The 26,827-nt window shown below is 34.7% G+C and overlaps 1 protein-coding gene and 1 non-coding gene across 2 annotated transcripts in view; one reads left to right on the forward strand and one right to left on the reverse strand.

The window, feature by feature from the left end:
• The window catches only part of LOC118200544 (agmatinase, mitochondrial-like), a 59,964-nt gene that overhangs the window by 13,542 nt on the left and 19,595 nt on the right, over nt 1-26,827 (reverse strand). The window contains exons 2-4 of the mRNA XM_085817922.1: nt 21,054-21,179; nt 15,395-15,579; nt 5,451-5,651 (exon numbers count right to left, since the gene is read on the reverse strand). Of these exons, the coding sequence (XP_085674048.1) occupies nt 5,451-5,651; nt 15,395-15,579; nt 21,054-21,179 (512 nt within the window). The remainder of the gene's footprint in view (nt 1-5,450; nt 5,652-15,394; nt 15,580-21,053; nt 21,180-26,827) is intronic.
• TRNAA-UGC (transfer RNA alanine (anticodon UGC)) lies at nt 17,609-17,680 on the forward strand. Its single transcript has one exon. It is a non-coding gene; the product is annotated as a tRNA-Ala (tRNA).

The following is a 26,827-nucleotide window of genomic DNA, read 5'->3' on the forward strand; positions in this document are numbered from 1 at the left end:
AAATTAATTATTTCCTCTTAATAGCAGTTCAGTTTACGGTATAAGGTATTTCCCCTACCTTCTTGGCATGCCTTCGTTGCGTGGTCGGGGTCTAAACGCTCAGTGAGTAATTGAGAGGTCCGCGGTTTGATTCCCGACGAAGGCGTTGCTAATTTTTCATCTTGCCTGCTTCCAAATTACATAATGTCTCTACAGTGGCGTCCGAACTAAAAGGGTTTTGGATGATCATTCTCCTCACTCAGGATTTGGTGATTGGGTCCTCTAAAAACTCGTCACCCTTTAAAAGGGGAGTATATAAGTATTTCTCCAACCTTCTTCGCATGCCTTCGTTGTGTGGTGGTCAGCACGCTCAGAGCGTAATTTAGAGGTCCGTGGTTCGATTTCTTACGAAGACGTTGCTAATTTTTCATCTTGCATGCTTCCAAATTACCTAATGTCTCTACAGCGGTAGTTAACAGCTAATCTCCCGAGGTGCCGAAAATCTGACACTGGATAGTTGTTTTTCTTTTTGCACCTATGCGCTTGCTACTGGAATTATAATATTTTTTTCTAACATGTTTTTATTTAAGTGTTCCTGAATGATTCTTTATTTAACCGCATCATATATTTTTAAGGTTTTAGTTTACAAAGGGATATTTGACTCATTTCAGTGTCGTGGTCATGATATGAATTAGCCCAGGCTTATCTCAGATTAATAAGAAAATTACTCTATGACACGATTATTTCTTTCTTATCTCCCTCCGAAAGGTGTTCTAATTTATTTGATCGGTTTAGGTGCTCTGTTACTTAGACTATTTCATTCCTTATCTTATTTTCTTTAAATTTAATTTGTGATTTACTTTTTTGCAGGAAATCGCAAAGTAATGCCAATTCGTAAGCAAATTAAAACCAAAAACACTATTTTTTTAGCTCTAGTTTTAAATTTTATGTTAAATATTATGCTACCTAGCACAAAAAAAGTGTCCACGTTGTGCAACTATAACTTCAATATACTTACTGTACTTCAAATAATCTGCACTTCTGGAAGTATTTGAAAATAAAAGTCTGGCGGGCAAAAAATTCCTTTTACTACCACTATCCAGCTTAGCTAGCGTTGGTAGTATGTTGCTCCAATTTGAACTGTAAGTAAAGTAACTGAGTATTCTTTAGTTCAAGTATTCAGTGCTATCTGAGGACACTTTCACTAAATTGACAAGTCTGACTCGTTTTACTGCGGCCCGGTTTAGCTTAAATTTTTACTCTGGCCCTTTTTTATCGGTATTTCGTTTCTTCCGAATTCTCACCTTTGTAAATTTTTTTCATCATCGTGCAGAATTCGATTATCTTTTCCTTTGGCGGAAATTTGCGGCCTCGCTTACCAACCCTATGTCTGCTGTTTCTACGAAAATCAGTTCTTATCTGACGATATTAGACCTCTATACATCTGTTTTCCTATTTAGTTGCTAGCTGAAATAAATCGTTTAATGTTTGTCGGCTTCTTAATTTCTACAAAGTTCTGTACTTTTGGTAGCAATCGCGGGGCTACTGTCTCCAATATCTCATTCCCATATAACTTGCAAAGTTCCACTTTGATTTTAGGGTAAATTTAACTCTCCGTCCTGTGTATTAACCTCTTTCAATGTTCATCTGCATGATTTATCATATATATTAACATTAACTGTGCAATTTTTTGAACAGATTCTGAAGACAGTAGTTACTTGAGTTACTGCATGCAAGATTATTCTTTACGTGCAACCCCTTTTTACGACAGAGAAAAGAGACAAACTTGATACAGAGAAATAATAATAATGGTTTTACTTAGCTCAGTTTATACGTTTATTTAGACAAATCCTAAAGTATCAGTTTGTAAACCACTTCCACTAAGCCTATTTTCTTAAGAATTTGCTCTGTTTAATTGCGATAGAACTAATATCATAGTGATTTTTTTAACCTTCGGTACAGATTTCAAATCAAAGAGACATTTTACAGAGGTTTCACTCATCTCTTTGCTTAAAATCTAAACTAATAGTCTCAGAATTTCGATCTTTACATCTTCAGAGAAACCGTAGAGTAATCTCTGAAGTGAAGTTTTCTGAAGTCAGTCCTTATTCTCGAATTAAATTTACCGACTTTTAAAAATCGATCAATGAACTGCTAATGTTGATAGGTTTTCTGTGAGAAAAATTCAGTTAAAATTAATATAATCTTACGACTGTATTGATAGACCTTGAAAGAGAAGGGGAGTCATCTTCTTCTTTGCTAACTGATTGGAGGAAATATTTTATTAATAATCAAAATTTCAAGCATTCTCTTGCTCTATTATCTTTTTATCAGGTTTTACGAAATTACAACTCGATTGTAATCATACATCACGGAAGCTATGTGATTATGTAATCAGATATTAAGAGAATTTTTTCAGATAAGCTTCATAAGGGGTTGTTACGTAGGATATCAATTGAGTGAAATTATGCATGTGTAAAATAATTGGGTACCTTTCGAAAATAAATCTATCATATAAAAAATTTCAACTGAACATTTTTAAAGGAAACAAATACTAAATGAGGAGATAGTGCCTATATTAATAGACTTTCACTAATTTGAAAAATTATGAAAACGGGCGTCTTTGTACAGGTTAAGGCTTATACTGATAAAGAAGGAGATTAGATATTCAAAGTGAGATAGCTTTTAAAAAGGAAAACTTAAGTTTAACAATGATTGCTTTTTACATCTGTAATTACTGATAAATTGTATACGGATATTATTGATGTTTAACCTTTAACTGCTGTGACAGTTTTTTCCGCATAATTACTGTGAGCAGTCTCACAGACCAGTTTAAAGAAGCACGTAAAAATACATACTTTTATGCCTTTTTAAGGAATGCTATAGATACTTTATACATATTTATGGAATTATAATTCATTTAAATCAATATATTTTAAAAATAAATAATTTAATTTTACAAAGCTTAATTCATATAAAAAAAAGAATATTTTGTTCGCTTTAAGGGATAAACATTTAAAAAACAAAGATTTTATTAAACATACATGAAAATATGTGACTTTATTAAGTATTACTGTCAATTAAACCACATTATACAACATTTAATTATTAATAAATAATAGATTAGTATATTATTGTTTACAAGGGGACTCATAAGGTGATACACAGTCAAAACACATTTTTTGAGAGCCCTGAAGACACGCTGGTTCCTTGCATTCCAAGGATTTGCATGCTGTTTTCCTCTTCTTACAAGGTGGGAACAGACTACCTATTTTTCTTTCTTCTAATATTTCTTCTTGATTTGATAAATCCATTCTATTAATTTCCTTCTGTCCAAGGATTCTTCTAATTGTTATCAGACTACCTATTTTTCTTTCTTCTAATATTTCTTCTTGATTTGATAAATCCATTCTATTAATTTCCTTCTGTCCAAGGATTCTTCTAATTGTTATCTTCAGTTCCCTTGGCAAAAAAAGCGGAAGTTATCCCAACTTTCAGATGCGGTTTAATAAATTAATTAGCTAATAAACGCATAAAATATTTTTCTTTTCAATTTTGTAGCATCAGGATATGACTGGAACAATATTGTATGAACATAAATTTCAAGTATCTTCGGGCTCTGCTCTTGAGCTTATTTTTGCAGGATGTTTCAGACCGGGGAGCTGAACTATTACGTTATGTTTTTGTGTTCGTACCGCCCTACTTGGTTCTTTTTTGCTTCGTTTGAAGTGCTTTTTTCCATAAAAATTATCATTTTGTTCACAGTCATTAGAAAAATTATGATATTCATCTGCAGAAACTTTTGCTTTCGCTGTGAATACTACATGATTCTTCAGAATCAGAGTATTCTACATCAAAAATATTGTTGACAAGATATTCAATTTCTTTTTGAGTGAGATATACGGGACGTTTTCTTGTAAAATTTGAAGCCATATTTATCTCTTTGTAGGGATTTATATTTATTTTAACTAATAATTTAAAGTTTTATTTGAAACTTTGCCATAAGCCTTCATTCCCCTAATTGTCAGTGCCAGAACAGTTAAATGCCGTAGCGCGCGTGAACGCATGCAAATTTTCGATGTTGAAGGAAGTAGTTTTAAAAGCCGAGTTTCGGTAGGAGAAAAGAAGAGTTAGGCTCTAGCTAGCCCGTCTCTGCCGTAGGTACATTTGTTCATTGCTGGTTCAAGTGGCTTAATTTGCATTGCTTTGCTGCCACTAGCTTAGAAGGGGGTTGAAGTTCAGGATCTCGCTGAGCCCTGTAGGTTAGTTTAGCTCTTGTTAAACATTTCAACTTTTAATTTTCAATTACTTGACTTCCAGTTACCGCCCAAGTAGAAGCGAAGTTTGTTAGCGTCGAGTTGACGCATTGTAGATTTTAAAGAGTTAATAAAGGGTTTGAACCCTTCTTCTGTGTAGTTTCCTGCTACTCCTGTATCCAGATAGAAGTTAACCCACTTGGACTCTATAACTTTTACGAAAGACAAGCATCCGATAAATAACGTCTATCGTCCACTAAAAATGGTACCTATCTGCTGTGAGCGGTCTCCCAGACACCTTAAAATGTAAAAATCGTGATAACTGAAACCATAATAAAGAAGGTTCAGGTGCGAAGCACATTGACAACAGGCGCCTAGGTTAAAAGCCTCATCCTGTATGTAACGCATGGCGAAATTGCATAACTTTCCTACCATAACATGAGTAATGTTGGCAGAGAATTCCAAAATAAAGAATTCTCACAAGATGTTGCGATGGTGAGAGCCTTGCGTATACCACTTCCGGAGAAGGTAGACTGAATAAGAAATAGAAGGAAATTAAGCCCAGAAAATAGTCGTGAGGATATTACCTGCTTTCCTATTGGTTAGTAATGGAGGGCGTTTCTAAATCTTTTCTAATCCTCTGATTCTGCGAATTTTATGAATAGCATAGCTGCTTGAAATCATGTTTGTAGCTTTATTGCTGAATTCTTTGCCGCTCTGATTTTGCCAATACATGATATGATGGAAGTTAAGAATGAGTTGATTTTTTAATCTTGGATCCAATTAAGAGCATCGTTTAGGTCTTTCGATACCATAATAAAGAACTCAACTAAAAGTGTGAAACTGGATATGTGACCTTATGGGAAGGGTTTGAAAAGGTAGGAGGAAGGACAGGGACCCTTCTCCGTTTTTAGTGGTGGAAACGACAGTTAGAAAATCCTCAGCGCTCAGGTAGGGAACAGCACTCACAGCAGTTAAAGGTTAATTTGGTAGAAAGTGGGTAAATACTCGCAGAAAACTACAAAAAATATGCTGTAAATAATAAAAGGGAATTAATCTTATATAACTTACATACCACAAGCAACAAATAAATCTTATAGTGATCAGAATTACTTAGGTTTTTTATTGTAATATGTATGTGAAAATATGTTGCATTATAAAACTTTGAAAGTTAATAAATCTGGGCATTACTTATATTAAGTGCTAACTACTTACTTTTTCGACAGGTTTCTGATAATCCTCTGGTGAATAACATGTACTTCTCATCCCTATCTGGACAACTCGCTGAACATCTAAAAGACCTTCTTCAAACGCTCGCATGAAAGGTGTGGCATGATTTATTTTATATCCCATTAAAGTATCTAAGAAATCAAGATGGGCATCTAGATGGATTAATCCTACAGGCCCATATTTTTCCTGAAAAATTATACAAATTAGTTAAAAAGAAAACTCTCAAGATCTTCTGACAACTTATCCCTAAGCATACCACGGAAGTTTTAAAACCAATTCTTCATTTCAGCGAAGAGCCAATTTACAGCACAGTTATTAAACATTTTTATGACAATTTCCTATTGCTTATTTCGGAATATGAGAACTAAATTACAAAAGGTGACAAAATGAAGATAAAAGAGTTAAAGCTAAGTTACATCTAGGGTAATACTTACTGTAATGGAATTTCTTGTTATCTTAATGAAGTTGAGCTTACTCAAGTAAAAGAGCGTAGACTAGTTATCACATTTCTCGCAATAAAACTAAAGTTAATACACCAGAGAACAGCTCTCGACTCATCGGTTCAATCGTTCCCGGAGCTCAACACGCTCTCTCGACGATGCACTAACCGCGATACACTACGAGACTCTTTCGGTGCATTCGACGACCCCTCGGCACTCGCTGCCCGGCTTCAACTCGATCGACTCCGCACGGCTCGCTAGACGAGGCACACTCTCTGAGACACACTCTAACTGACTGCGGACCAGCAGGGTTTATATAGCTTTTGGCTTGTGTTCGAGAACATTCTGGGCTAAACCAGTAAGAATTCGTTCCAGAAGGTTCTCCAACCGTCCATAGTATATCGCCAAATATGGCAACCCTACCTTCCCTTGCCATTTTATGGCAACCCTAAACCTGCTTTGCGGGGAAGCTATCTCACCGCGTCTATACATTTCGTAACAACATGAAAAATTTAAGTGCTATGAATGATAAAAAATTAATTATAGTGTCTCGTTGTTTAGAAGATCATTTATTTTTTGTACAAGAATATTTCATAAACGTTCTAGCTAGAATATTAATATTAGAATGTTGACATATTATTAGAATACTGAATAATAAATTCAAGCACCAAATAACCACTCAGATTTCACATTTTTTGGGGAATTACAAACAATGAGACTTTGTAAGGATTATGTTAATTTTATTAACAGTAAAATTTTGAGTTAAACCTCCTTTCCTATCGCTTCTTAATTTCAGTTTACCACTTCCGGCCAGAACGTAGTTTTAGAATGACGTCTGAATGCTAATGAGAAAGAGTGGTAATTAACCGCAAAGTTCTACTGTCTTAGTCAGAGAGATACCAGATATTCTGGATAGCACGCGTCCGCCTTTTTAGGCTACTCTTTCGTAAGCTATTATTACCCTCGGCCGTACTTTAGGCCCTTGATAGCTTCGCAGTAAATTAACGTTAAGGGGTCAACTGTGTTAGAATTTTGAAAGCTTCGGCTATATTTCTTTAGTTAAGACTAGTTTAGTTTAATTTTTAGTTTCTTAAGTTGAAGCCCGAGGGTCGCCTTTATTGTACAACTCCAAGACGGAGTTCTGTTAAATCTCATTTGAATAATAACGGGTCTTTTAACCCTTTCAAAGTTTATTCACTGTCTCACGAACTCAAGCGGTTATTCGTTTACTAGTTCTTAAGAGTCTTCACTTTTAACTGTAACTTAGAATTACACAGTGGGGAATCCTACAACTTGACATAAGTAAAGTGCATTATCTAATTTTATTCTAATTGTACCTCAAATGAGACAATTTTATTGATGATCCAGTAATTAAAACAAAGCAACTGGTAGATGCCAGTTACAATGTCTGAAAATTAGATGGATAAGTGATGTTCTAAATCATGGCTCCATTTTCCATGAAATGCAAGACATGATATAGCTCAAATGATAAATTTCATAAGCTAGATATACATAAACCTCTTTGAAGTATACCTTTTTGAAATCTAATAGCATTGAAATGAAGAAGATTAAAATATCAAACATACAGTAGAACTTGCTCGGAAAAAGATACTTGTTGAGTACTTCTTTGATATTCTTAAATACATTTCTCCTTTGTACCATTTAAAGGAAACATATTTATAAAGCAACTTGCCAACATTTTCATTTCATTAAACATGATCCTCAACATCTGATGTCGGATGAGAAAAATTATGAGCATGTTTTTTGCTAATTTATCTTAAATTTTTTTAATTATTTTAAATCTCCTTCCTTGCCGAGTACCATCGTGTGCGGATTTCGAATATCGGTGAGGGCACAGTGCATTGTTTCACCTTTCCAGCTCCAAAAGTGATAACGAGACTGTACAGTGGAGCCCGAACTAAAATTTGGCGGACGATAATTCTTCTCCACCAGGGTTTGGCAATCGGGTACCCTGCTCCGCAGTACCCCTTTAAGAAGGAGAGAAGATATTCTTTTCCTCAATACCGAGTGTCTTCGTGGTGCAAATGGAATCACATTCGGCTAACATCTGATTGCCTAGAATTTGAATACCGGCTTTGTACATTCTTCATGTTTCCTATTTCGACCAACCTAATGATTCTAGCTTAACGCTTACTACTGCAAATTTGATTACCTTTCTTTTGTTTTGATGCAATTCACTCGATAGGATACTTGGTCTTCTACGGAGGGAATAGAACAAATGAGGACATAAGAGGCAAAGACTCGTGTTATTACTTGATTCTTAGAAGGAATACTTTGTTTTCTTAATTATATGTAAGAAGCGTTGCATTATGTAAAAAGTTATTAAAATAAGGTTTTAAAAATAATTCTTATCCTACACTTTTAATTTTAGATTCTTGTGTCCAAATGATGTTTTCGTTACTAAACATCTATAATTGCTGAATTATACTTACATATACGAGTACAATACTGTTTGTACCATACAAATACCTCCAAAGATAATACAATGCATTATAGCAATGCTACACATACAGCCCCTTTAACAGTGCAAATTTAAATTCAATTTTTATTGCATAATATATTAGTTTTTATCATCACAATTGATATCAACAGTAAATCAATAACATTTGTACGACTTAATATCCAATTTAGGAAAATAATTTTTTTAAATAACTTTTTCTTGTCATCTGTTACTTCATTAATTATTCAGAACAATACAACGTTAAATTTATTCACAAAAATGACTGTTCTTTATAAAGACTTATTTCATTTATTTATTTATTTGCGATGAAATAGTAATTGAAAATTATTTGCAGAAAATTGTATATTTTATTTTTATTGCCATTATTTATTAGCTTATTAAAATTATTCATTCATATACAATTTCATTAGCATACATATACAATTCAATATACAATGATATATACAATTTCATTAGCTCTTTGTTTGCATTCATTTATCATAGATGCATATGCAAATTCTTCTCAAAATTGTTCGTAATAAATTCGAAATTTTCAATCATTAATTACTGCCCGAATTAAGATATGTAGTCTGCCCAATAAATATATAAATTAATTTGAGGTGATATTTGGCGATGCTCGCTTGCTGCCTTATAAGGCGGGAGACCAGCTCACGCGTCAGTAACTCTCAAACCTCAAAACAAGCACACAAACTAGAGGTGGGCTTCTACTTTTCATCCTTCTTTTGTTTTTGTCGATGACGGATATTGATAAGTGGATCACTGAACATCAGATTTTTAGCGAAACTTGAAAAATATTCTTAGGAAACTCACGAATCATTGAGGGAATTTTTTATGAAGTTAACTTACCGATCAAAACAGGAATGAATCATAAATGAAACGACGTAGAAAAACGCATCAAAGATCAACGTCATGCATTTCCCCCCCCCCCTTTTGGACATCTTGAATTTCTCCCTGAAGAACAAACACTGAATGGTGTTGTTCACTAAGTGGATGTTAGGAAACGCTTGAAAGATAACGTGTACATAACGTGTGATACAAAACTTTTGTGATAGTGATGGGTAGTTGATGCATCAGAACAATGCACTTTTAAATTCAAGAATAATGGCCTGAGAGTTTTTAGCTTATAATTCAATTACCTAACTTCCCTGTTATCAGACTTTGTCCTCTGGGATTTCTTTTCATTCCTGAAATGCAAAACGGTCATGCAGCGGGTTGCATCGGGACGATAAAACGTGAAACGATGACGCAGCAGAGAGCCTGACTTCTAAGAATTTCCAGGGATGTTTTCAGCAATGAAAATAGAGATTAGACAAGCGTAAAGCTACAAATGAAGCTACAAGGAACTGAAGCAGAAACGAGTAGGGGGTTTATCAGACAACTGGAACGTCAACAGAAAATGCGTGTTGAAAAGACAGAAGAAGTTGCAAGTAGACGAAGGACACAAGACTCAGCATTCTCCTCAAATTCGAGTGGAAGAGTTAGAACAGAATGCCACTATATGACGAACTCAAGACGCTTCACATAACAGACAAGTCCGATCTGAAGAAGTGATGTGTATACGAGAAGACAGGCTTTGAATGAGTACAGCACGCAGGGACGTAGCTAGAGTTTCCAGCGCCCGGGGACAACTGAAGAATTTGCGCCCCTTTCTATGTGCCAAGAATGGAAAACATTTCATTAAAAAATTTCGTAGTATCAATTTGGCGCCCCTTGGATGCTGCGCCCGGGGACAGATGTCCCCCTTGCCCCACTAAGCCACTGACACTAGCTACGTCACTGACAGCACGACATTCAAGTAGAACTTTTCACAGTGCAGGAAGATGTAGATTCGATGTTTGTGTTCATCAACACAGTGTCGGTTCAATGGAAGCTTGCTGCGATCTCTGCAATGAACTCTTCTTTCCAGAAGAAAGGAATACGGAAGTCAGGTGCACTGCTGTCACAATGGGGAAATTTTAGAAGCTGGAAAAAGATATCTAGAAGAATGGCGTAATTTAATGAATAGCAGCCAACAATTTTCTAAGAGTTTGTAGGGATTTATATTTATTTTAACTAATAATTTAAATTTTAGTTCAGACTTTCCTATAAGCCTTCATTCCCCTAATTGTCAGTGCCAGAATAGTTAAATTTGGTAGCGCGCGTGACGTGAATGCAAATTCTACAGTCTAGTCCAGTCCATGCCGGTATTGCCGGTGTGTCTCGAGTAAATGAGACTTTACCGGCTCCTGATAAGTTTGCCGTGGTGGCACCTGAAAGTTGTAAGTCGTTGACCAGTGAGAGTGGAGGCTCTGAGGTCTAGGAGAAAGAGAAGGCAACCATGTGTCTCTGAGGTGGATAGCCAGACAATTTAGCTATGGAGACGGGCTGATTGAAAGCTAAAAGCAAATTCGTGAAGAATAATTCCTAATAATTAAGGTGAAAGGATATATACAAAATATAACATAAATGCAGTACAATGAAAATAAGAAAAGATCTGGGTTAGATAATAAATCTGGAATAAATACATAATATATAATATGATGAAAATTATAATACATAAACGCAAAGTTATAATACATTATATATATTACGTGGGAAAGAGTGTACCACAGAGGTGGGCCGCCCAAGGTCTCAGGTCTCTGTCTTTTTGTAGAATAGAATAGTTAAAAACTTGGAAATTTGTCATCTAAGTGCATTTAAGGGCTTTTTGGAAGAATTATTTGTTGTTTTTGTGGAGGTATCCCTTGATATAGTCGATCTCCAGGTCTTTATGCAGCATAGCATTTGAGACATAAAAATGAGCTTTCGTAATGAGTAGAAGTATTTATTTTCGATAATTTGAAGCTTTAATGATATCTTTGTCTTTGATAGTGGCTCAAACAGGGAAGACATAGCAGAGAATTGGCCGAATAATGGCAATATAGATATGGAGTTTTCTTTTTAAGTCAAGATTGGAGTATTTGCCTATGAGAGGCTTCAAGTTACCGTAGGCTCTATTGCGGCAGATGTTAATTTGGTCGGTCCAGGTTAATCTACAATTGATAGTAACTCAAAGATACTTCGCTTTGTTAATTATGGGGACTTCAGTGTTGAAAATCTTCAAATTAGAAATGATGGGCTGTTTTGATTTTCTATTTCTACTGATAATGAGTAACTGGGATTTGTCTGCATTGATAGAAATCCTCCATTTAACACATCAGTGCTCAATGTGAGGATGATTTTCTGAATTTTGTTAAGAGCAGTATTTGGGTTCAATGACTTAACGGCGATAGCCGTATCGTCTGCATAACATCGAAGAAAATTATTAACTCTGTTGTTGATGTTAGGGAAGTTGGATACACGGAAGAGATACAGAATCGGTCCTAAAATGGACCCCTGAGCAACGCTGGCTCTAATTCTTCTTTTGTCGGAGGTGTCTTTACCGAAAGATATATAAAAATTCCTATTTTTAGATGAAAGAGTAGATAAGCTGCGTCATCTCTCTAGAGAAGTTGTTAGAGATTAACTTGAAGATGAGCCCCTCATGCCAGACGCGGTCGAAAGCTTTCGGCACGTCTAGCATGAGTAAGGTGACATTCTGATTATTGTGAAGAGCAGACCTATGAATTCGGTAAGGCGAACAAGTTGTTTAGTTGTAGAAAAGGTCTTTCTGAATCCGAATTGCTCGGGAGGGTCGGTTGATGTATTCTTTCAGTCTGTTAAGAATGACTCTCTCGAAGATCTTGCCAACTCCGGGCAGTAGGCTGATTGGGCGATATCCCTCAGGGGTTCGTAATATCTTTACCTGGTTTAGAAATGCGCATAATCTTGGCTGTTTTCCAGTACATGGCGAAGTAAAACTTATCAAGACAGGAGTTGATGATTCTAGTATATTTGGTGATAATATTGAGTGGAAGATGCTTAATAGTAAATTTATTAATTTTATCGTAGCCAGGCGCTTTCCTATTTTTGAGGCGTTTGATACTATCGATAATTTCTTGAGGATTGGTGAAATCAGTATTGAGTCTGACGGATGGTCCGTTGAGGTAATCTTGGACGCAATATCTTATGTCGTAAGAAAATTCAGGATCATTAGGGAAAAATTGCTTTCCAAGATGATCTGTCATGAGAATGACCTTCTTCTTGTCAGTGATAGCAATCGTATTACCTTGTTTGATGGGATTGTTGCAAGAGGGGATACTTCTAAGCCTTTTAGCAAAGGTCCAGAAGTCATTTCCAGATTCATTGAATTTTTGGATTTTCTCATTCCATCCTTCCGTTCTGAAATTTTGAATATTCTTCTTAATAATTTTACTCATTTTGTTAAGCTCACTTTTAATTCTTGAATACCACGTGATATGCCATCTTTTCCGAAGTTTGTTTCGCTCTTTCATTTGATTTCTAATAAAAAGGGGGAGAATGTCAGGATTTTGATCAGCAGGGAGATTTTTGGTGGCATGATTGTAAGCATTTTTAATATTTGAGGTAAGCGTATCTATTGCAGATTCAATATCGTAGGTAGTCTTCAGATTTTTAATATCCGGAGGGTTCTGGGTGAGAAAATCGTGAAATTTGGTCCAGTTAGTACTATTGATGAATTTAGAATCAGAAATTTTGTTGGTGCCAAGAGTAGCAATGACCGGGATGTGATCGGACGTAAGATCGATTTTAACATCAAGATAAATAGGGATGGAGCAATTTGAAATCAGAATATCCAAGATATCGCCTCTTCTAATATTATCAGGCAGGTAAGTATAGGTCTCAGGTGCGAAGAGATAGTTTATTAATGAAATTATAAAGTGCAGTACCATTGCTGTTAGTGCGTCTGTAGGCCCATTCAGTATTCTTGGCATTTAAATCTCCAGCGAGGATAGCAGGCTTTTCTTAAGATAGAATGTCATTTAAGAGTTGTTCATTCAGAGGGTTGTTAGGTGGGTTATACATGGAGTTTATACGTGATTCCATAAGCCGAAAGGAGTACTGAAACCGTGACATGCTCTTGGTTACGGCTTCTGTTTTCTTTAATAAGACATGATTGATGAAAGTTTTTAACAAGAATAGCTGGTCCTTCGCCTCTGTGGCTTAGTCTATCCCATCGATAGCTTCTATAATTTGGAATGTCGATGCAATTGCAGGGATTTGCATGCGGCTTTGTAATTAAAGCGACTTCAATATTAAAGTTGGTTAAGAAATTTTGAAGCTCTTGAAATTTATTAAAAATGCTCTGAGCATTCCATATCATGACCTGTACGAGTGCCTTAGTGATGAGATTATGACCCATTATTAGAATTATTTTCAGAGAGTTTTCCCTGATTGGTGGTATTTAGTTGTTTCATTCGTTGAGTTATCTGGACAAATCCAGCATTTTTAATTATCGAGACTAGCTCTGCCAAATCTGATAAAATTTTTTCAGCTTCATTTAAAGTTTCGCTGAAAGTGCCTGATGCGAATGATTGAGCGTAAGATTTTCCTTCAATAATTCTGCTTTGATAAGTTTTAGGTTTGTCTCCTTTTAGTTTCGGAAACTTGCTACAACCCTTGAAACTTGAAGTGTGATTTTAGTCACAGTTGGTGTAGATAAGCGGCTTTTCCTTACTGTTCTTATCAGGGCATTCTCTGGATTCATGTGTGTTGGCACACCTGACACATCTGGGTTGGTAATTACAACCAAACTGCAGCATGTTATTAAACCCTTTGCATTTGAAGCATTGTAGGATGCCTTGGCTCCCTTTATACTCTTCTACTTTGATTACAAATTCTACTTTGAGGAGGAAAGTTTAAATACCGAGGTTTTTTAGAAGGGAAGTGAGAGAGTTGGGCTCGAGCAGTCGTCTCTGCCGTAGGTACAATTGCTGATTACTGGTTCAAGTGGCTTAAATGCATTTATCTGCTGGCAGTTATAGAGGGGGTCGAAGTTCGGTATCTCGCTGAGCCCTGTAGGTTAGCGCTTGTTAAACATTTCATCTTTTGATTTTCAATTACCTGCTTTTCAGTTACCGCTTAAGTAGAGGCGAAGTTTGTTAGCGTCAAGTTGACACAGTGTAAATTTTAAAGAGTTAATAAAGGGTTTGTACCCTTCTTTCTATGTAGTTTCCTGCTACTCCTGTATCCAGATAGAAGTTAAACCTTCTGGACACTACAAGTTGTTTGCTAAGATACGTACTTATAACTGTCTTCTTAGTTTTGCTTCCTTGGGTGCCAATATAGAAATGCATAGAGGTTCAGGTCCCTTTTGTTTTAGAATTCATGGTGCCATATATAATCAAGCAAACCACCTTCATCGATTTCATCCTGATCAAGAACACTATGCCCAGCTGTTTATTGTAGACTCGGATCAAACCCTCAGGCAGAGAATAACTATACTATGAAATGTTGCTCTGAATGCTGAAAGTGTTGACACAGTTGAATGTAGTTTTAAGGAATGTGAATCCATATGTAGAAGCCTACAAGACGCTGAAAGGAATTTGTAGAAGGAACGCTGCAAGATGCTGAAACTGCTGCTGCTATCCGTATGTACATCAAGAACGAAAGTGTTGTTATAGGTAAGCACAGAGGACGTTACCACGCTCCAAAAGAAAATGAAGTTGCAGTTGTTTTCAAGAGTTAAGATGTCATTCCTCTATCAAACAGAGATATTGTATTATGTGCAAGAGGTTTTGGTCTCATTCATATCAGTACTTTAAATCCTAACTTAAAACCGATGACGTATGCAATTTTCTTTCCTCATGGTGATCAAGTATTCAGAGTTGGACAGCGGTACGCAGAGTACCAGCTTTATAGTCGCAGTCTGTACGAAACATTGATACAACCCTATTTTGCATGGCCAAAAATTGTTAATCAAGTTGAAAGGTTTTGATTTTTGTACATTTGCTTTTCAGACGTACAAACAACTTCTAAATTTTGCTTTGGCCGCAGTCCGCTCATCTGGCGGGCTTGCCCGTTAGTATTTTATAAAATCATAACAATGATCAAATTAACTAATTAATGTGAATGCTTACATATATAAATACTTAAAACGTAAGGCATTTTATTAAACATATAAAATGTACCTTCATGGCTTGCAAAATAGGATATGTAATTGTATGATCTCCTCCCATGACTAAAGGTGTACATCCTTCAGATAAAACTTCTGATATGAATTTTTTAATACCACGTACGGCTTGTGGAATGTCGTATATATTGACGGGGATATCACCTAAGTCAGCCACTTGAAAGTGTTTAAATGGCTCGAAACCTGAAAAGATATTAAATTTTTTTAAACTGAATTATACAATAACATGACTATTTTTAATGTTTAACCAGTTTTCAGAATTGTAAAAAATTCATATACTATAAATTTAGGATTTAAATTTTTAACTTCAGCTTTCGTTTAGTGGAAGTTTAAACATTTTCATTTGCTTTATATACGAAGGGAGAAAAAAAAATATTAATATCGAGAAAATTATATGATTTAGCGAATGGAAAGAAGTGGGAAGATTCCCTCTGATCACAGCTTCCAAAATTTTTTACTGGCTTTTTTATTCGGTGCAGATATGACTTAATATCAAAGTAAACCTATCCAGTAGGTTAAAGAGAACGAAGTACAAAAGTCTTCATTAGTATTATACTGTTGGAATAAAAATCAAATTGGAATAAAAATTGCTCGTGCCAATTTGCCTCTCAGTTTGGATCTTTTAGAAGTTTTCAAAATTTTCCTTCTTAGCAACCTGTTGAGATTGATATAGATTCCGTTCCATTCCTACTACCTATGCAGGGTGGGCAAAAAACCTGTTCCGAGTTCCATTTCTCGTCATTCTGACGAAACGCTTAAGCGTTAAGCAAGTTCTACTGCATTCACCGTAATAGTAACATTTTGATGAAATTGGGATTATTTCCGATAAAATTGCAGTTCCTGGTGATTTCTTAATAGTTTGTGCTAATTTTAGGTTGAAGTCTCGATTTGCTTATTTACTATTAAACTGGGCTTTTTCAGTGGCGTAGCTAAAATTTCTTCCGCCCGGGCGATCCCTGATTTTACCTTCCCTCTTGATATACAGAAAAAAAAAAAAAAAAAAAAAAAAAGTCAAAATGCCATATAACGAAAAAATGTAAACTTTACGTTTATTTTGAAGAAACATTTAAATTGCAAAATTTTAAATTTATCATTATTAGTGTACTTTTTTTTTTTAGCTTTGAAGACTCCCAGTTACAATCCTCTACTTGACTGCCCTATTGGCTATAATGCAGACAGTATAGAAAGATTTTTTAAATTGAGAATAAAGAATTAAAGTTCTAAACTTTTTCTAAAGTGATTGAAACTCTTCCGACAACCAGCACCGCTTACAGCAAGTGTGAGAAAACTTCGCAATATTATGACAATATTTAGAACTTTCCTTTGTAGATTGTATTTTAGAATAAACTGCAAAAATTCATAAGGACCACCCTTCCATGTTTCTGTTTCTTTTCCTCTAGCAATAACGAAAATAAATCTCTTGGAATACTTCTCTCTAAATAAGGTATATTTCATTATTAATGTCACAGTGATCGTAATTTAGTTGATATTCGTAATTTTCATTAAAAAGTTTCGTCGGTGTAAAAAAGGTATGACAAGAGGTTGTAGCTATTAAAATCGTTTAGTGATTTCTCTGATAATTTCACCTCGAATTAAAGCGATTTTCTTCCCTCACCTTAATTCGGGATGCAGTTCAGAATCTCATTATTCTTTACACCTCCACGCTCCATGCGAAAAATGCCGCTTCCAAAAATATGCCACCTGGAGCGAACCACCTCCTCTGCCTTCTTCTAGGTAAGTAAGTCACTGGACCTTTTCATGTATAAGCAGTACTTTATTAGCATCCTTTTCTTTCTTTAAATTCTTAGGCTTTGATTTAAAATTTTTTTCTTAATATAAATAAATATCTTGTAAAAGCAGCAATTTTCTTTCAATAAAACAAAGAAAATGTCATTGCGTTAAAGCACAGCAGTATGAAATATTATTTTTAAAATCGTCTGTGGAAATTATTTGAATCGCATCTTGTGCTATTGAACATGATTAAATATTATAGTAATTCTGAAGACTAAAGATAAAAAAAATAATAATAAATAAAAGAGAGAGAGAGAAAATCGTAGAATCAGCCTTATACTGAATTCTTCGTTAACTAATTCTTTGCTTATTAATGTAAACGAAACGTGCAGCCATTCCTTTGCTTTCCTCACACACCTATCACAGAACGCAGAGTAGGTTAGCAACCAACCAGTAGTTATCGTAACAGTTGTTCGAGTGTGGGGGTGTAGCTCAGTGGTAGAGCGTTAGCTTTGCATGTGAAAGGCCCGGGGTTCGATCACCCGCACCTCCAGCGAGTTTCCTTTTTTTAAAATTTTGTTTCGCAATTATGAATTCTACAAAATTTTTGATTTTAGATCGCTAAAACCAAAGAACTTATCTTTCTTTCACTTAGGAAGGCTAAACGAATATATCTGATATATTAAACCGAAGCTAGTGTTAAAAAGCTCTCAGAAGCATTCCATAGTCGGGATAAAAATTATACTTTTAAATTTCGGAAGCCAAAACTATTCGTAGCCAAAATAATTCGCTTGTCAGTTTTAAGTACCTCCCGTTTTAAAACCACACATTCGATCCTACGCACCTCCAGCTCTCTTTTTTCTATTCAGAATTCTGTAGTACAATTATTTGAATTTTACAGAATTTTAAATACATACATATTTTATTTTATGTTACAAGATATATATATATATATGTTACAAGATCTTACTTCGTATATCTCATTTTTATGAAACGTTCAGTTTATGGTCCCCCCCCCCTTAAAAAACGCGTGGAGCACAAAATCTTTTCTTAATACACAGAGAGTATATTTACAACTCAGTATTTTTCCTTCAACGTCATTTAAAGTCAAAAGTGAATTTCCCCTTTTTCTGCATTTTTTTTCATAGTTTCAGTTTAGTATGTGTTGCATTTAGAGTTTAGTTTAGTTTAGTTAGTTTAGTATGTGTTGCAATTATGAGATACTGCAAAATTAAAGCATTGATTATTCAGGATCTTCGAACGAACGTCACGACTAAGCTCGATTGTATTGATATAAATATTGTTGTTCTTATGTATACATTAGAAACATTGCTATGGCGTATGTTAGGAAACATGTTGAAAAACACAAATACGTGTCACCAAGAAAATTTGAGCCTTTTCTTTCTGTTCCTTTTTTCAAAATAGGTTAAATAAAGGTTATATTAAGATTAAATTAACTACAGTCAGTCTTATTTTATCAGACATCCGGTATAAATAGAATTATTTTCTCAGGATGTAAAGTATCACAATTTTTCCCCTGGGTACAAAATATAATAATTTTTGAAACGCAGGATATTTATTTAAATAAAATGCGATAGAAAGAAAAAGTAAAATGTGTTCACTTAAACTACAGTAAATAGATTCTAGGAGTACCCCCCTCCCCCCCCAAAAAAAAAGTCTAATTACTTGGAGCTTTTGAATATCCGGATGATTTATTGTTGTAATTATCTCGGGTACTTAGGACTGTATGACATATTACAAACATAATTTTTATATGAGCCAGATAATTTCACATAATTCGCTTTATTGGTATATTTAATTTATTGTAGTAAAATAGAACTGAACTCGCAATATCTTGAATACAGCGTGACCTAGCAAGTTGAACTGGAGTTATAGTTCATTTCATTACAATTTTTCAAAATTGTTGAGGTTGCACATAAGATTTCTTCACTGAAATGCTTGGTACTCAATCAGTAAACAGCATTTCTGATAATGGATACAAACGTTAAACTCTATGGATCTTTATAAATACCTTTTTGCTAACAGGTACATGCTGGTAATTTTTGCATAGTTACAAAAGAGAACTTTTTTTTACTTAACGTGATTTTCATTAATAAATAAATCTTTAATTCAGAAGTCAAACAACAAAAATCAGCGTTATATTTACAAAATTTTCACAGGACTAGTTTCGATGGTTTTACCGAACCACCATCTTCAGCTGCAAAACCGCAAATGAACCAGATAGGAAATAATGATTAGATAAGATAAGAAAGCCTGGACAAGAATAAGCAAGTGGCGCCATCTGTTGGTGAAACCAGAACTAAAACATAATTTCCTTAAAGGCCGAAGGCAAATTTGGATTGAAATTAGGATCGTTAACTAGAACAGAAAGATTTTTATGAATGCGAAATTCCTCTAGAAAATCCAGTTCTCCAATGGAAAATGTTTTTTGAATAATTTTGGCAGCAGAAAAACTTAAAGTGTGGTTTTCGGACCAACAATGTTGAGCAACAGAAGACTTCTGTGTTTCCTTTTTTCTAACATGTGCCTCATGTTCCTTGACGCGAAATTTTAAGGCTCTCTTAGTTTGGCCAATGTAAATTAAACCACACTGGCAAGGAATCCTATAAATACCCCAGGAATTCACATCCGGAATGGAGTCCTTGAGTATGGAACTCGGAATTTTATTGTTGGGAGAATAAACAACCCGAAAGTTAAATTTCTGCAAAATATGTGCAACTTTATAGCTAATGGATGGAAAGAAGGGTATGACAACAGAATTTTTATAATCTCCTAAAACAAGAGTGTGCCTTTTACTGTGTTGAGATGAGAATTTTTTAACTGCTTGATTAATAATGTTCGGTGGAAAGCCCCTGACAATAGCCATTGCTTTTAAATAATTCTCCCATCAATAAAATTCCGAGTTCCATACTCAAGGACCCCATTCCGGATATGAATTCCTGGGGTATTTATAGGATTCCTTGCCAGTGTGGTTTAATTTACATTGGCCAAACTAAGAGAGCCTTAAAATTTCGCGTCAAGGAACATGAGGCATATGTTAGAAAAAAGGAAACACAGAAGTCTTCTGTTGCTCAACATTGTTGGTCCGAAAATCACACTTTCAATTTTTCTGCTGCCAAAATTATTCAAAAAACATTTTCAATTGGAGAACTGGATTTTCTAGAGGCATTTCACATTCACAAAAATCTTTCTGTTCTAGTTAACGATCCTAATTCCAATCCAAATTTGCCTTCGGCCTTTAAAGAAATTATGTTTTAGTTCTGGTTTCACCAACAGATGGCGCCACTTGCTTATTCTTGTCCAGGCTTTCTTATCTTATCTAATCATTATTTCCTATCTGGTTCATTTGCGGTTTTGCAGCTGAAGATGGTGGTTCGGTAAAACCATCGAAACTAGTCCTATGAAAATTTTGTAAATATAACGCTGATTTTTGTTGTTTGACTTCTGAATTAGTATTTATTCGGCGTGTTATTGTGTCTTAAATAAATCTTTGCTATTAGAAAACTGAATGGTAATTCCAAGTAAAATTGCTTTAGCACTATTTAACTTTTACGATATTACACTTCTAACTCAAACTCAAAGTTTTTTTCTATCTAATGTCTAAACAATTCTTAAATTTTTTATTTCGTACCGAATATTAATTTATATTTTTGCCCTTGGAGTTAAAATTTTAATTTTTTCTCGAGCCTTTGAACAGTCTATTTTTCTTCACAGTACTAGTATCTGCTTGTGTCTACACAAAAGCTGTTATTATTGCTAAGCTTTAGGTTCTGCCATGATAAGAATATTTAAAAAAAAAAAAAAAAAAGCGACATCTTTTTCTTCACGCCCGTTAGTACAATGAAAGGTGAAAAGATGGAACACAGAATGTTTTTTCAAAGATGTGCATTTTACTATTATCTTACCTGTACTTGCATTGCATCTATTCAGAAGAGGAGATTCAGCTCTGATTCGCCGAGGACCGAAACGTGCACCAGGGCGATTTGAGGTTCCACTGTCAAAAGGAACACCCAAAATTCCAACATCTAAACCTGTAAATAATTTAATACATTTTCCATTTATATTTCTGTTAAAATTTCTTCTAGACTTTCTGCCATGATATATATATTTTCAATTTAGCGTGTTGATATTAATTATCTTAATCTAATTGGACTCGATTTATCTCTATTATTATTTCCATGATATCTCTCTTGAATATTAATGCAAGCCTGGAATATTTCCCGTGTGCTTTAAAGATATGCATCTATTTATTTCATAAGACTTGAGAAAATTTTACAAGTTTTTTATTGTCTAAAAAAGGAGGGGCGAGAGAACTCTAAAAAGAACTGTAATAATAAGCCATCCATTAGGCTGACATTTTATATGAATGATTTTAAATAATTCATATCATTCACATCAAACGAAATACTCGAAAATAATAATAATATTTTTTATAAATGGAACTTTGAGCAATAATCGATAATTGGGTATGTTTATACAAAATAGAATAAATTTTTATGACGTTTACTTGCCAAAAACGTTCAGTTTTAATCAAAATGCACAAAAGAGCAGTTTCTTCCTTTTCCTATTAAATTGTCAATGCCAAGAGAAAATGCCGTATGAAATACTATTTGATGTCTAATATCAAAACAGTGTATGATTGTGCCATTTAAATTAAATGCCATGAAACCTTCTGAAGGAGAAGGTAACAAAAATGTAGAATAAAATATTGTAATGAATCTAATAGAGACTTTTGAGGACAATCGACAGTTATTTTATCGGTTATAAACTTGCTAAAGAGTTACTGGGAATTGGAACTTTGCAAAAATAATTATTTTGTTCCGTTTGAGTTTCAGTACCGAATGGTTGACGTGCTTGCTTACCCTACAGTGAGATTTATCTGGCAGTAATTAATGATTTTTTTGATTTCATATATTTAAATCCCTCTTATAGCGAAAATAAACTTGCTATAAGTATTTCCATCACACCCCCTATATGTTCTGTACCTGCATTAATTGTATTTTGTTTAATATTTTTTAAAAATTATTTCAATGTGTATATGTAGCGTGCATATATGTATACTAGAAAGCCTGGCGGTCATACGAAATGACCGCTTTTCTAGATATTATAAATTGTAATTAAAATGATTTGTGCAAAGGTGTCTGCTAATTCAAACTGATTTACACAAGGCAGGCGGCGAGGACGCCCTTTTGCTTACTGCCCCACAGGGTTTCCCTCTTCTACTTGCTTAATTGCTTAAAGTAGAGTGCAATGAAGGAAACCATTGGCGGTACATTTCTTAAGAGCCACCGCTAGCTCAATAAATAAAGGTGATTTAAATAATAAAATGTTAATTCACATGTCAAAGATCTCTTTATGTGCAACATTTCTTGTGTAGATCTTTTCATCATTTTCAAGCTCGCCTTGCAGAGGACCATCCATTATTTTTAATTTTACGTCCGTTCTTTCACGAACTCTTAAACAGGCAACATAAAGTTGACCGTGTCCAAATGCAGGCTCAGGTAAAAAAATGCCAACACTCTTAAGCGTTTGGCTCTGAGACTTATTGAGGTTCATAGCAAAGGCAAGTTTTACAGGAAATTGTCAACGTCTCAATTGAAACGGCAACTCTGTGCCGTGGCAACTTCACCTCATTGGCTAGTACAGTTATGCAAGCAACCCATAAACTATCGGCGACAAATGGACACTTAAGCCGCATATCATAAAGATATTTATTTATTTCATTTTATTTGTTTTTTCATCGTTGCCGGTTTTTGCCAGTTGCATATTTCCGAATTCTATTATATACAGATGTTAAATTTATTTATTAAATGTTAAATGCACGTACTCTTGTATTTTTACTTTTTCTGACTTAGCTTTCTTATAATATTCGTCACGCGCTGCACTGCAGGGAAATAAAACTGTTCCGTGCCTTTTTAAGAAAGACACGGTAAGAAGAATTTGAATTTTCTAACCGACTAACCCATCTCAAATATTTTAACATTGCGTTGTGTTCACTAATGGAAAACGTAACAACCCTAATTAGGCAACTGGTGAAAGACATGAACTAATTAAATAAAACATACACTTAATTAATCCAAAGAAAATATATAAGTTTATTGAGTCTAATAATATAGCATCAAATATTAATGGTAGATACCATAACCAGACAGAACTATTTTTTAACAGAAAAAATTGTACCTTCTTCAGAGAGGGGGGGGGAATTAACATTTAACAGTTAACCTTAACATATACTGCAACTTGACAAATACTGTAACCAATTTATTTTAACACAGGCTATTTGAGAACACATTCATACTTTGGAAACAGAATTACTTAATTCAATTGAACATTTGCAAATTAACAAGCAAGCTAGGTAAAATACCGGGTGCAATTTCTAGAATTTAAACTTTTTACAAGCACCAAATTTATTTTCTTTACTATGGTTTCTAGAGACCATTTAATTACAATAATCGGGAAGATGCAGAATTTTAATCAATATTGCACATAATTACTCGTAAAATTTTCACCTACACTATTAATATTCCATAACCGGAAAAGATGGAAAGGTTATATTACACACACACACACACACAAAAATCATTAAAAATAAAATATAATAGAACACAACTTTATCAAGATTTCTAAGACGAGGCAGTGAAGTAATTTAAGTAAAATTCATTTTTGCGAACTGAGCCTGAAAGGTTATTATATACATATTTTTAATTTTCTCAGCCTAGGAACATCAAATAAACCTTAACTAATTAAATTTTTTTCTTCTTCTTTCTTCTAAATTAAATTTTTCTTCTAACAAGTCATTAGATTCATCGACGGTTGGCTGAGGAGACAAAGAGCTGAGGTTACACTAAAATAACAATTTCAAGAAAAAGGAGAAAACTTCCTGAAGACGACGCAGTCAGCAGGGAAACTGAACGGTCATATGTATACAACCTGGGGGAAATTGAGCTCCGGAAAATACTTAAGAATGAAGTTTTTCAGTCCAGAAGAATACAATAATCCCGCAAGCTTCCTGAGGTTTGCGTGAGGCAACATAAAGTTGAGAAAATTTTATAAGTTTTTTTGTTGTCTAAAAAAGGAGGGGCGAGAGAACTCTAAAAAGAACTGTAATAATAAGCTCATATAAATAATTGACCAAAAATACCAATAATTAATTGAACAAATACATGTTGTGTAACATAAAATTTATAATATGCATGGTCGGGCCAGGAGTGCAAACAAAGATCTGACAGGAACCCATAGATGTTGATTTGCCATTATTGGATGGCCAATTATTGCTCGGGAGAGACCAATTGGATCAGGAGCCATCCCGTCAATTTCCTGAAGAAATACCCGCATGATGAATGAAGCTCCAGTGAAACGTGTATAACTTAGATGGTGAAGTTTAAGAATAGCTATGGCAGTGAACTAATGCAGCTCAGGATAATCAGATTAGCTATGGCAGTGAACCAACGAGAAGTCGTTGCAGTGAACTATTTCAGCTCAGGATAATCAGGTTTTGGTGTACTAAAGCAGATGTCACATGCCAAACAAGGAATAGCCGGATATGAAGTCTCGATTGAATTAGACGAATGTAGATCACTCATATTGCCGATGAAAATCGTTGTGCAGAATAAATATCAAAATGCAGTTACTTTAGGAAACAATCGAGTATATTGAATAAACTAGATCGGGTGAAGATTTATACAGGCCGCAGGAGCGATCGCTCCGTAGGTACGGCGTGCCGGATCACCGCCATTTTCGAAAAAAACATATTGTACGAAAGCAGGCTTCTCTGTACTGCCGGTCAAGAGAAGTGACGAAAAAGTGTCCTTCGCACCGAAATCAGCCCGTTTTAGATGCGACGGGACAGCCAACTTGGCTAAGCCCACGGCCGCAAAAATGAAAAAAACCTGTTGTCGAGACTCCAACCTTACGCCATGCAAAATTTCACCTATTTCCAAAACATTGAACTAAAAGCGAAACTTAATTCTCGCCAAATACTCGCCAAACGAAAGCCACGCCTAAACAACTGCAAGTGAAAAATATGGCAACCATACCCGCTACCTCAAGAAGACTTGTCCCAAGTCCAAAAGCAATTAACTCAGATTTTTTCGTTAAAAGTGCACATTTTTTCGTTAAAAGTGAATTCCTCCCCCTTTTAAGCCAAACAATGGGTTTTGCAAGTATTACGTTAAATAAATGGCTATAACTTAAATTCTGTTGAAGGTAGAATTATGAAAGTAGTCTCAAATTAAAGTGCTAATTTTTCTGCGTCTATTAATATTAAATTTTAAGGGTTTAACTTAAGTCATGAAAATCGTAGTTTATTACGTGAAAATTTACCAAGATCCATTGTGTGAGTAATCGCGAATACAAGCAAGAATGAATGACGCTAGCTAAAAATTTTCGGGCAAGCTCATATAAATAACTGACCAAACAATACCAATAATTAATTGAACAAATACATGTTGTGTAACATAAAATTTATAATAATTAATACATTAAATTTTGATAGCTGTAATTATATTAATTACGTTAATTTGTTACACAAAAAAAAACAGTTACCCAAGCAGCCAATTAACTATCGGCGACAAACAGATGTTAAATTTATTTATTAAATGTTAAATGCACGTGCTCTTGTATTTTTAATTTTTACGGCTTAGCTTTCTCATAATATTCGTCACGCACTGCACTGCACGGGGAATAAAACAATTTACAGTTACGCAAGCAACCAATAAACTATCGGCGACAAACACTTCAGCCGCATATATATAAGATAGATATGTAATTTTTTACTGCTCTTTAGACAAATGTCATGCACTCCATTTAAATCTTGAATAATTGGGTTTATTACCTTATTTAATGAATTACTTAAACTTTTATATTAAAAACTGAGTTAATTGCTTATCGTCTTCCTTAACGAATTACACGTTTGCAAAATTAAGAGAATTTACAAATGATGTCTATTTTTATGAAAAATATTTTCTCTTCACCACTTCATGCTTTATAATCCCATCTCAATCTATGCACCGGAAGAAACTGCATACAGACCATTTCATCCAAGAAGACAGTGGGCATACTTGGCTTAATACTTACGAACTTCGATCATCCTCATGGCAATAGATACCGAGTATGCGCTCACTTTGGACCACATCCCGGACAAAGGCACTCTAAGTGTCACAAAAATCAAGCCGCTTAAGTTTAAAGACCATACAGATTTTCAGCTTTTCCAGAATATTCTCAAGAAAAATCAGGTTAAAAGTAAAAGATTTTCATATCACTCTGATATCGATACAATGAGCTCAGCACTCGCTTAAACGACGATTATCACGAAGCCATCAACATTGTGATTGTAAAGGACTCTGTTGGAAAACTTCCCAAAAGTATACAGCATCTTAGCACAGTAAGAAATCGCTTACATAGGAGATGACAATTTAGTAGAGATACGGTAATTGAGTTAAATCGTGTCAGTAAGAAGATTAAGAATGAAATTAGGAATAACGCTATTGAAAGATAGGATGAAAAAATTGAAACTACAGAATTAAATGACGGATCTTTCAGGAAATTTCATAAATTCCTCAACAGCGAACACGCGGGTAATCAGCCTGATGCAAACTGATGCAAACTTCAGCGCATACCCAGATGCTGACAAAATGAGAGCTTTCGCTGAACACTTAGAACACAAATCATCTCCTAATGA

The sequence above is a fragment of the Stegodyphus dumicola genome, chromosome 6 (genome assembly GCF_044657685.1).
Source record: "Stegodyphus dumicola isolate Sdum_Otavi_A_Nest chromosome 6, ASM4465768v1".
NCBI classification, from domain to species: domain Eukaryota; kingdom Metazoa; phylum Arthropoda; class Arachnida; order Araneae; family Eresidae; genus Stegodyphus; species Stegodyphus dumicola.